Here is an 11,450-nt window from a genome sequence, read left to right on the forward strand (position 1 = left end):
AGCGGCAGAGCTCAGCTAGCAAACACTGCAACTAACTGTCTGTGAAGGTTCTCACAGACAGTTACATAGATGGCTTCTTTCACTCCTCTTTGAAAGAGGAGTGAAAGAAGCCATCTATGTCCACTATGAGCGACCATCTTTGAACAGAGGCGGTGGTTTACGACACCAACTGTCTGCCATCTATAATCCAGTTTTGAGTTCCCTCCCCAGACGCCTTAACGCCCACTCACATCCTGGGCCATCTGACCTCAGGAATTCGCATGACAAGGTGGGGCCAGGTTTCACAATGAGCTCACCCGAAACCCTGGTTGATTGGGACCCACACCCGCTTTCACACCTTGGCTCAGGTGATTAGAGGATCATCAGGGGGTCCTTTTGTCCCTCTTTGGGGGGATACTCCCACTGGGTTTAAATCTGGGACTCTCGGCCATTTGACCTTAGAACTGAAGAAGCTTCTCGGATGAGAGGTGAAACGTCTTCAAGCAACTTAAAGAAGTCCAGACGCTAGGGCTGGGCGATATATCAAGTTTTTTAAAAATATCGATATATTTTCATACGATATAAGATGGGACAATATCGTTTATATCGATATAGTCTATGTTACGTTATAATTATACTTGTGGAGCCGCAGGTTTGCCTCTCTTTCGTCCACTTTTGTCTCTACGCAACGTTACTCGGCCTCGCCTCTCCTTCACTGAACACAACTCCCCCTCCCCCATAGCTTCACCTGCAGGCAATGACAAGATGAAAGCGGAAAATCTCCGTTAGCGAATTACCGTGCGTGGGGCTGGACGGTGTCAACGTGTTAGCGAGCTAACCGTGCTAACGAGCTAACCACGCTAACGACATGCAGCCCAGAGGGGCTGCACGGCCTAAAATCCTTTCCTTTTCTCAAAAATCGACAGTGCGCCTTATGTATGAATTCTGGTTGTGCTTACTGACCGCGAACCGATTTTATGTGGTACACAGCGCTCAGCAATCTGTCAAAAAATGTTTTAATATGACTTTGCTAAGCTACGGAGCTGCACCGCTTGATGGATTGTCGGAGAATTACGGCTACAGAGGAGGAGCCTCGCGGAGTGATACGTACTGTGTGTGTATAAGGACCACAAATGGCACCTGTTCAGAGAGGTGGTGCAGCTGTGAAATCTGTCTCTTTGTTATTATGCTCAGCGTCTATTAGTTTACATTTTGACTGCACAATTGTGAGCTTTTTGTTATGCACAAAAACAACAATGTTTTCTTTTATTTATGGACCATGATTATTTAATAAATGCTGATAATTTATTTTTGAGTAATATCTACGCTGTATGTAAATAAAAGTGCCCGTGTGACATCTGGGACACAGTGTGACTAAGAACTCTCTTTTTGTTCTTAACTTATGGCTTAAAAAAAAAAAAATCGAGATATACATCTTATATCGCCATCCAGCTAAAAAATATCGAGATATGAATTTTGGGTCATATCGCCCAGCCCTACCAGACGCTTTTCTTTGCAAGCTCCTTTGACTGCAACTAACTGTCAGCTAGAAGAAGTGATGGGGAAGAGCGCAACGATGGACAGCAGACATGTGGATGCTGAAAAATGATTTTGTTTTCTGCATGTGTGGTTTATTGTGCTGTCTGGCAATGTTCTCCATCAGTTCCTGAGGGAATCCTTTTTTTTTTCCAACTGCCGAATGTTCACCACCCATTTACTAATTTGGTCTGTTTTCTGTGTTGTGCTGGGCAGGTACAGGAGTTCATCAGAGAATTTCTGATAAAAACAACTGCCATCTGCAGCTTTAAACGAGGCTGATTAGGGTTGGTCAGACTGAAGCAAAATACAAAAAAAAAACTTAAAACATATTTAATTATCTGTTATACAGATAATATTGCAACACAAAAATTAATGATTAGCGCAACTTTAAAGTATCATACTTGAAAGCTGATATACTTATATAGTCACCAAACACTGGGCCAACACTCACCAATGACCTCAACAATAAGCATTTGAATTTGTGATATTGTCAGTAAAAAAAGAAAATGTGTTTCACCCCCCCCAAAACAAAAACAAAACCTTGACCTTTAATTCTTTCCACCATCTGCTATTTTTTGACGCTGAATTATAAAGATCAACAGAGGCTGTCAGGCGTGTCTGCTTGCCACTCCATTTAAAGTCAGCATCCAATATGCTGCTTGTCCAAAATAACATGATGCAACCCAACACACTAACAAATAGTTATGTCTATAACTTCTGTTCCCTGAAGGAGAGGAATGAGGTACAACACATAAGTATGGGATATCACGCCCTCGCGTGTCCTGGCTGAAGAAACCTTTATTCACGCCTTTAAGGCAGGTGACGTGTGATGACACGTGCATGGCCCCGCCCGCACATATAGCCACTGCTCAGTGGGGCCACCTTGTGTTGTACCTCGTTCCTCTCCTTCAGGGAACAAAAGTTATAGAAATAACTATTCGTTCCCTTTCAGTCGATTCACTCGGTACAACACATAAGTATGGGACATATATACACGCCCCGCAGAGCAGCCACCGAACCGGAATCGGACCACCACATCCTTAGTGAGTGGTAGACCCAGCAGAAAGGACAGCATGAGCCACCGAAGGGGCTGTAACGTCCAACCAATAAAACCGCATAAAAGTGTGCGGTGATGCCCAACTAGCTGCCGCACAAATATCAGCTACAGGCCCCCCTTTAAAAAGATGAGGTTGCCATCCCCCTGGTGGAATGAGCTCTCACCCCGTGGGGCAAAGCAAGACCTTTGGTGCCGTATGCCAGTGAGATAGCTTCTATAATCCAGTGGGACAGCCTCTGTTTGGACAGAGCTCTACCTCTATTTCAATTAGCGAAGCAGACAAACAGCTGGTCACATAAACGCACATTCTGAGTGCACTCAATGTAGGTGCGTAGCACACGCACTGGACAAAGAGAATGCATCCTCATCTGCTCGTCAGATGCAAAAGGACTGCATTACTTCTCGCTTTGCCGAAGCCAAAGCGAGAAGTAATGCAGTCTTATATGAAAGGAATTTCATATCCACAGACTCAATGGGTTCAAACGGGGGGCTACAAAGGGCCTCCAGCACCAAAGACAAGTCCCAAGCAGGGACACTGGACTTAAGCACGGGCCTCAGCCGGCGAACCCCTTTCAGAAAACGTATGGCGAGGGAATGTGCACCTGGTGTCAGCCCGTCAAAGCCAATATGACAAGCAGATATAGCTGCTAAATAAACCTTAATTGTCGAAAATTAAAGGCCCTTATCCAGCAGCTCCTGCAGGAATGTCAAAACATCCACAATAGAGCACTGAAATGGGAGAGTGTGGCGGTACAAGCCTTTAGTAGATCAGGCCCTAGCGCTCTGAAATGGGAATGCCGACGCACTCTCTCTAGAACTGGAGATATCATTTCCACTGGGGGAAATGCATACAGGAGCACGTCTGGCCATTGGCGCGCTAGCGCGTCCAAGCCCAAGGGTGCATCGTGGTCGATTATGGAGAAGAACAGGGGGCAGTGAGTATTTACCCAGGAAGCTAAAAGATCTATTTGCGCATTGCCAAATAGATCCCACATCTGAGCCACTATTAAAGGGTGTAACCTCCATTCTCTCACCAGAGGATCCTCCCTGGAGAGAAGGTCCGGCCCCAGCTTCAGGTGGCCCGGGACATGGGTGGCTCTTAGAGACAGAAAATGAACACTGCATCATAACAGCAGAGAGCGAGACAACTTCAACAGGGGGAGAGAGCGTGTTCCTCCCTGACTGTTTATGTAAGACACCACTGTTGAATTGTCCGTCCTGACTAAGACATGCTGGCCCTCCAGGACTGGGCGGAAATGCTTTGGAGCTAAGAACACTGCTAACAGCTCTAAGTGGTTGATGTGCAGCTGGCGCTGGGCTGCGTAATATCGTCTCGCAGTCTGCGTCCCAGCTGAAACTGAGCGAGGCAGCGATGAAACGTGGCCACTCTGTGCTCTGACAAACGTGCGCGGCTGGACAGCGAGCATATTTCCAAACCGAGGAAAGAAATCTGCCTACTCGGGATTAGCGAGCTCTTTTGAAAGTTCACAGAGAACCCCAGTGTCTGAATGTGTGACAGAACCAGCGACAGCTGAGCTGTGTCTCCGCCTGCTCTCTGGAGCACGCTACAAGAGCCCAGTCGTCTAGGTAGGCTAAGATGCGGATGCCTCTCTCTCTGAGGGGCGCAGAGCGAGCGACAGCCTGAACGGCAGCACTAGGTATTCGTAGGCTACGCCCTCGAATGCAAACCTCAGAAACTGCCTGTGTTTTGGGTGTATAGCCACATGAAAATAAGCATCTGTTAGACCGATTGTTGCAAACCAATCTCCCGGCCGACTGCATTCAAGAGCTGTCTGAGTGTTAGCATCTTGAAGCTGTACGTAGGTAGCTATGTGTTCAAGACTCGCAGGTTGAGGATGGGACGAAGCCCTCCCCCTTTTTTTCGGAACAACAAAACGGCTGTACCAAATTTTGTCTGTCTCCGAAGCGGGGACCACTCGCATTGCTCTTTTCTGCAATAGCGCCTTTATTTCCTCTATGAGCATCATGGCCGCCTCGGTGTTGACAGTCGTGTTTACGACTCTTTGGAAACGAGGCGGCTTGACCCGGAACTGCAACCGGTAACCGATGGCAACGGTTCGCAGCACCCACAGAGAGGGAGCACAAGCGCGCCACTGAGGAAAGTGAGCAGCCAGCCGGCTGACCGGCAGCACCGTCGGCGGGGCGTTGTCGCCCCCCAGTGTGTCTGCAGGGGACTGCATCACCTGCCTGACCTGGCTCATTTTGCCTGCAGGCTGCCTGTGCTGCCTATTTGTGATTGTTTGAGAATAAACAACACTCTTTATTGATTGTAACATGGAAACATGTACATTCATACATTTTGGAGGCACCTTTTCTGGGGCACAACAATGAGAAACAGCGGGAACACTTGAGGTGTCATCGTGGCCGACCGGCGCAGCAGCGGCGGCACATTGGGCCGACAATGAGGAAAATTTGAAATTAGCGCTCCGCGGGCAGCCTACACACCAACTGCGTGGTAGAGGCTAACACCAACAGGGGCAGTTAAGCTAAGTTTAAGTCGGCAGACAACGCTAGCCCAACTCAGCAGAGGTGTTCTTAGCGAGGTGAAGAGCGTAAGAACTGAGGGATGACTGTGATGACAGCGGCTATATGTGCGGGCGGGGCCGTGCGCGTGTCATCACACGTCACCTGCCTTAAAGGCGTGAATAAGGGTTTCTTCAGCCAGGACACGCAAGGGTGTGATATCCCATGCTTACGTGTTGTACCGAGTGAATCGACTGAAAGGGAACGGTGAGTTGTCTAAATGATCAACATATAGACACTGACCTGATCTAAGGTCTGCAATACCACGTGGGGCATTTAATTTAGCTGTATACACAAAACTCTGACCTGACGGCGCACAAGCCCTTGTCCCAGTTAACAAAGAATAATACTCACACTACATAAAGTCCCAAATCCCCTCGCCCCATATTTCATCAAGGTAAAAAAAGGAAAGAAAAAAAAGTCAGTATCACACCACTACCAAGGCCATTGTTCCATTTAGCTCAATAAAAAAAGATGAAAGACCTTGGCCTATTTTTTCAATGTTTAACACTGCCACAAAGAGTAGCTATTACATTCATTCCCAAAGTCCTCCGGCTTATTTCAGGAGGTCCTTCATATAACTTCACTATGATGCCTGCAGTTTAAAATATCATCTAAAAAAGTAATGTAATCTCAGAGGCCTTGGTTCTCCATATACCAAATGCTGACAGGAACCAAAAACCTTCTCGTATTGAGAGCACTCACTGCTACTGAAGATGCATCGAGCTTGCACTTGCAGGTATCTGCCGCCAGGCGGAGCTCTAGGTTTACTGCTGAGCAATATTGTGCAGGTGTGTTGTCTTGGTGACAGTCGACTGCAGCATAGAGGAAGTAGAAGGGTCGGCTGCCCAAAACACAAGTCACTGCAGTAACAGAGAGCTCAGATGGGACCAAAACGTTGCTGAATGTTAGTGCGAAACATTACGGTGATATTTGGAGGTAATTTGCGAATCCTGTGACAGCTCATGAGTCAAATAGATTTGTTGTTTGTGTCTTGAATTTTGTAGACTGTACAGCTATTCGCAAGGTGTGGTAAACCCCCTAATTTTAGAATATTTTGTTATCCTCCTTTCTTTTTTCTTCCACAGATGCTGTCATAAAGTTGGGATATTTTCTGGTTTGTTGATGTAAATACACTAAAACAAAAGAAAGAAAGAGACAAAAACACACCATGGGGCAGCTATTCTCAACTGAAGAAGAAATTTCTCAAGTGAAGGACGCTATTGGCTCTCTCCTCTACGATGCCATGCTGGAAGGTGGTGCAGTACCTGACCTGGGAGTCGTCCATCCGCTCCTTTTAGCCAGTCATGATGACAGCTCTGTCTCCCAGGACCGCCTCCAGGAACAACTGCAGCAGGTTAAAGAGCTTTAAAAGAAAGTGCGACAGTAAGCTTTGGAAAGTTGTGATGCTGTTCATGAAAGCAGAAAACTGAGATAGCACGGAGAGAGAGAAAATAAAACACAGTGTTGTGTGTTAAGTGTGAAAGTGCTCACTGATCACCTTTAAAGCCACTCAGTCATAAGGCCCAGATGAATATTAGCAAGACGAGCAGGACGATGCTGTTGCCTTGATACCTGCGATTAAAATGACACTTAAAAGGAGTCCTACTGGGACTGTAAAGAATTTACAAATGAATATAATAGCCTACACAGACCAATATCACGACGAGAAGGTGCTGTTCACAGCTGTTAATTTTATTGACGCAGATAATATAAAACAGTGTGCTGGATTTCTGTTACCACTCAGCAGGCTATAAAAGTTTGTTCTTTTCACCCAGTTGCAGAACGACATTGGGAACAAAGCGCCCACCTACCTGAGGGACCTGATTAGTCGATTGTCAACTTTCTCAGATGAGCCACGCTTGGCGGGCTTGGTGGGATTAGTGGTTTCTATGGTTATGGATATGGCATATACGTCAGCAAAACAGTCGGGTGTTAAAGGGAAGTCAGCAGGATCATCGTCATGCCAGGTAAAGCCTTAAAGGAACTAGTGAAGGAGTTATAATAGAAAATAAAAAGCAAAACAATACAAACAATACATGATGATATCCTTTCTCTGTGTATTTCCACTGTGTTGATCAGTATTATTCAAATCTTGGCTCTTGGAGCAGTTTCTGAACTGAAGTTATACAGGTTTACATGTATCCCATTACTCTGTAAAACGGACCCATGCAACAGTTTTTGCATACTTAAGCTGACCTTTCTTGACCAAGAATAAATGCACCATTAAGTCACTGGATGTTTATAGCTATATATTATAAAAAAATATTCTGACAATTCACCATGTAACTAAATCCAAATGTAGAATAAAGACTGTTAATCTACTGGGAATGTTTAATGTGTTAACCATTACCTCTTCAGCTGGGTTACTTAGTTTGGTTTATAACAGTACATTTCAGCCAGCTGTGTGCATGCTCCTACAAATACTGTATGTTAAGGGTGATAAGAATAACTGTAAAAAGCTGCAGGATGTCAACACCAAATGAATTGCTTCTAAAATACTGAGGTATACATCTTTGAATTTCTTCCTGCAGCAGAGAGTCTGGGAGCTTCAGGAGGTGATGGAGGAATACCTGAAGCGCTGTAGGATCAGCTTGAATGATAAAAGCAGGCTGATCCAGGATGCTGTCAGACTTGAGGCCCAGCTCAGCCTCACCCTCACCCAGCTGAAGACGTGTCTGCTAGGGGGAGATTGTGATTCCAGGTGAGAGAATACAGTAGAGTAGAGGATGATATTATAGAGTAAAAAAAAATACTGGACAAGTTAAATAACTAACTACATAGAGCAGACTAAAAGAAAGAAGTACTCTACAAAGAACTATCCAGTCAGATGAAGAAGGACTCACAATTAGTGTTTTTTTTGGTTCCTTCAGGTCTTTGAGACACTGGGCCAGCGGAGCATCCTTTCACACCCAAATGTTGGTTCACCTGGCTCGCCTTGAGAGCAAGGCTAAGCCTCTGTCTGCAAGGGCAGCACTGCAGCAATACAAAGAAGATCTCACACAGGTCCTGCCTGCTTACAGGTAAAACACTAAATGCTCCAATCAGACAGGGAGGAGAATTTTACTGCTTTAACAACAACAACATTCCAGCCAATAATGCTGTATGTGATGACTTTGTGTCTTTTTTAGATGCTCCAAAACTTCACTTTTGGGCACAGCATAGTTCAGAAATTGCATCTGATGACTGTGTCAACTAAACATCTCAACTAGGCTGAAAGCATTTTCAGAAATTTCTCTTCTTTTCCTCCTTGCTGTTTAACAATCACTTCAACACTTACATATTTGGAATGATACTTTAAAAAGGAAAACAACAACGACAACATCAGTTTACATGAGTCATTGACACTGTGGCCGAATGTACAGGCCTGTCACAAAGTATTTGAGGCATTGTTACACAGCAAACACACCACACTTCAGCGGTAGCAGAACCCTAACAAGCACCCTGACAGTGGATACTAGAGCCGCTGAGTGCCTGCTTATCTGCTATGAGACACCCTCTCTAGCTTGCTCTAAATATGACAGCAGAAACACAAAAACGCTAATCAAGCTGTCAGAAAAATGTAGCTCTAAACTTTCTGCTGCATTTAGACTTTCTGCTTACAGTAGAAAAAAATCTGAAACCAGAGAGGCAATGCTTGAAACCCTTACATAAGATAAGTGAAAAAGGGTAAACTACGAAACATCCTTGCAATGCTGTGGAAATAAACTGATGTTTGTATAAGTTATTGATTAAGATTTTATAAAGTATATGTTATGAAACAACTTTAGAGCAATGGTGTTAACTCAGAGATAAATGCGTCACTTGATTGACATTTTCTGTCCTTTCTTCTTCCATCCCAATTCTTCCTGCAAACCCGTCACTCTCCACTTTCCTCATTCCAGGCGTTATAAGTCTAAAACAGTGTGTGTTGTAAAATGTCGAGGGAGTTTTCCTGCAGCAACTGACCCCTGCAGTGAGGTGCCAGAAGAAGGCACCATGACTGGACTCACTGTGACCGACAGAGAGACAGGAAAGAGTGTGACCATCCCTCTGTCCACCATAGAGACTGAGACAGGTAGATTTTGTCTAAGTAAGTAGTGAAATTACTTTTGTCAGTCTCAGTGGATTTGCATTAACTGAATTGTCTTAAATTAACAGGGAAAAGAAGGAGAGTCTCTGGGCTTGATACATCCTCTACAACAGTGCCCTCCTCAATTAACCTGGATCTGATCACCTCGGATCAGTACACTCAGGCATACTTGGATCACCTGTTCTCTGCTAAGGGTCCTGTGGCAGAGCTGGAAAACTACTTTAACAAGGCTAGTGAGAGACTGAGAGTGCTAACAACTGAACTGGGATGTAAAAGCAAGGCAGGGGTGGCTAATGGAATCGAAAAAAGTGAAGGAGTGCATCTTAAAGACCAGGCTGAAGGAACAGATGAAGTACAAAGTGTGGAAAAGGTGATGATGGAAAGGAGAGGAAGACAGGGAGAGGAACGTTTGAAACTCAGTATTGTAGAATCACAGCTAGAGCAAAGCCTTAATTCCAATTAGCACAGTGCTACAAACCCATGAAAGTGCAACAGCCATATGACTTTTAGAAGTATACATGCTTCTGTTCCTAAACTTGCCTTTTTGAGTGCTTTAATGCTCTCATGCCAACAAGCAAGACTACATTAAGTGCACTACAAAAACAACTGACCACCGAACACAGCCCAACCTCAATGCTCATTGTCCTGTTTCTGTAGTTGAAGCAGAGGGGCCATCAGCCAAATTTCAGCCAGAAGGATGATGGAAGGATGAAGGACACTTGGAAATGTACCAACACAAAGATCTGAATTGAGATCCTTGAGAAGATTTCAGTCCAATAATGCTGATAATCAAAATTCTGCGATCATGGCATCATAAAATAACCCATCGTTCTTAAGTTATTTTAATTTATTTAGATAAAAAAATATTGCTTAAGCAAAATGTAAGTTCCACAGACTTGTCTGCAGTGCTGTGAACCACGCAAAGTTCAGCAGCCTTGACTGAATATGAGCTTTGAATTTTTTTGTTTGTTGTTGAATTGGATTTTCTTTGTGTTGATACCCTCTTTAATGGGTCACCTTTTGTCTGTGAACAGTAATAAATAATTGATTGCAAAAGGTTTTTCTTGATTTCTTTTTGATACTTTTTTTTTACACTCATACTTTATTTCATTTGGTAACCTATTAAAGTTCATTCCCAGTAGGACAGTTACACTATACAAAGGAAAAAACACCCCATGATTACTACATTGTCAAAGTTTTAATTTCAGAATTGAATACACCAAAAGGGCACTAACAGTTATCAATAACAAATTTCTGAGAAAAGTACAGGAAGAATTCTACAAGCAAGTATTTATTTTAGCCGATCTGAAATTCAGATGAGATAGAAAACACCAACAAAACCAAAAATCAACAGAAGAAACACAGGAATGGGAGCAGGGATTTAAAATGATACAAACGATATCTGGACCAGAACTGAAATACTAACATAAAACTTGAGCTCAGCATAGAACAACTGAAAAATGAAGCGAAAGAGAGGATCGCAGAAAAAACATTTAATTCTGAAAAAGAGGTTAAAAAAAAAAAATCAAGAGCACAACAACTAAAACTCCAGATTGCTACTATAGTAACTGGATAAAAACAGGAATCAAAACCTTTCACACACGTCCTATGGTGGTACACTGGTACAGTGTGAATTGTGATGGCTTACAGTGTAAATGTACTGTATCCAACTCTGGCCTGGATAAGAAATGAATAGAAATGATTTATGAATTAACAACATTATAGCCAAGGAAACATATTTCTGTGGTACAGTTGGCACAAATTCTGCTTTGTAATAAAGTATATATCATATATATATATATATGTTCATGTATTTTCCATTGATTAATTAAATGTCTTAATTAAAGTCTTTTAGGCAATCTTTTCAAAAGACTGGCATTTTCTTTTCTTTTCTCTTTTGTACTTTGGACCTTTGGCTTGCAGAAAAGTGTGCTGAAATTACATGGCATTCTTTCTTTTAAGTCTGTCTCAAAAGGTCAGAAGCATAATGACCAGTCCACCACCTGCACAAGACAGCTTTGTCTATGTATGTGACAGGAAGTCCATGCGCTAAAAGGGGACATTCACAGGAGAGATGGCACTCTCCCTCAAGTGTGTCTCACTTGGAAAGGTTGAAAAGATGCTTTCTGTCTCCGTACTGTGGCGTTGCGATGCAGTAGGTGGGCGAACAGACTGCAGGAAGGAGCCCTTATCTGGTGTATAGCTGCAGCACTGCGTGAATGTCAAGACAAGAGGGAGAGTGTAAGGATTTCTATGTGT

At 43.7% G+C, this 11,450-nt stretch overlaps 1 protein-coding gene across 1 annotated transcript; it reads left to right on the forward strand.

Annotated features, from left to right (window-relative positions):
• The first annotated feature begins 5,926 nt into the window (after positions 1-5,926).
• Positions 5,927-10,247, forward strand: LOC101483092 (uncharacterized). Its single transcript, XM_004553426.2, has 7 exons — positions 5,927-6,058; positions 6,208-6,476; positions 6,898-7,089; positions 7,654-7,823; positions 7,993-8,142; positions 9,004-9,176; positions 9,260-10,247. The coding sequence occupies exons 2-7, from the start codon at positions 6,291-6,293 to the stop codon at positions 9,652-9,654; spliced, it is 1,266 nt and encodes a 421-aa protein (XP_004553483.2). The 5' UTR covers positions 5,927-6,058; positions 6,208-6,290; the 3' UTR covers positions 9,655-10,247.
• Positions 10,248-11,450: the final 1,203 nt, after the last annotated feature.

The sequence above is a fragment of the Maylandia zebra genome, linkage group LG13, assembly GCF_041146795.1.
Source record: "Maylandia zebra isolate NMK-2024a linkage group LG13, Mzebra_GT3a, whole genome shotgun sequence".
Lineage (NCBI taxonomy): Eukaryota > Metazoa > Chordata > Actinopteri > Cichliformes > Cichlidae > Maylandia > Maylandia zebra.

What these genes read in the sequence shown, in the direction of transcription:
- LOC101483092 (XM_004553426.2), top strand. Translation starts at nt 6,291, where the DNA reads ATGGGGCAGCTATTCTCAACTGAAGAAGAAATTTCTCAAGTGAAGGAC. An exon ending in TCCAGGAACAACTGCAGCAG is followed by an intron (nt 6,477 to 6,897) that starts GTTAAAGAGCTT and finishes CTTTTCACCCAG; the next exon opens with TTGCAGAACGACATTGGGAA. An exon ending in GGGGGAGATTGTGATTCCAG is followed by an intron (nt 7,824 to 7,992) that starts GTGAGAGAATAC and finishes TGGTTCCTTCAG; the next exon opens with GTCTTTGAGACACTGGGCCA.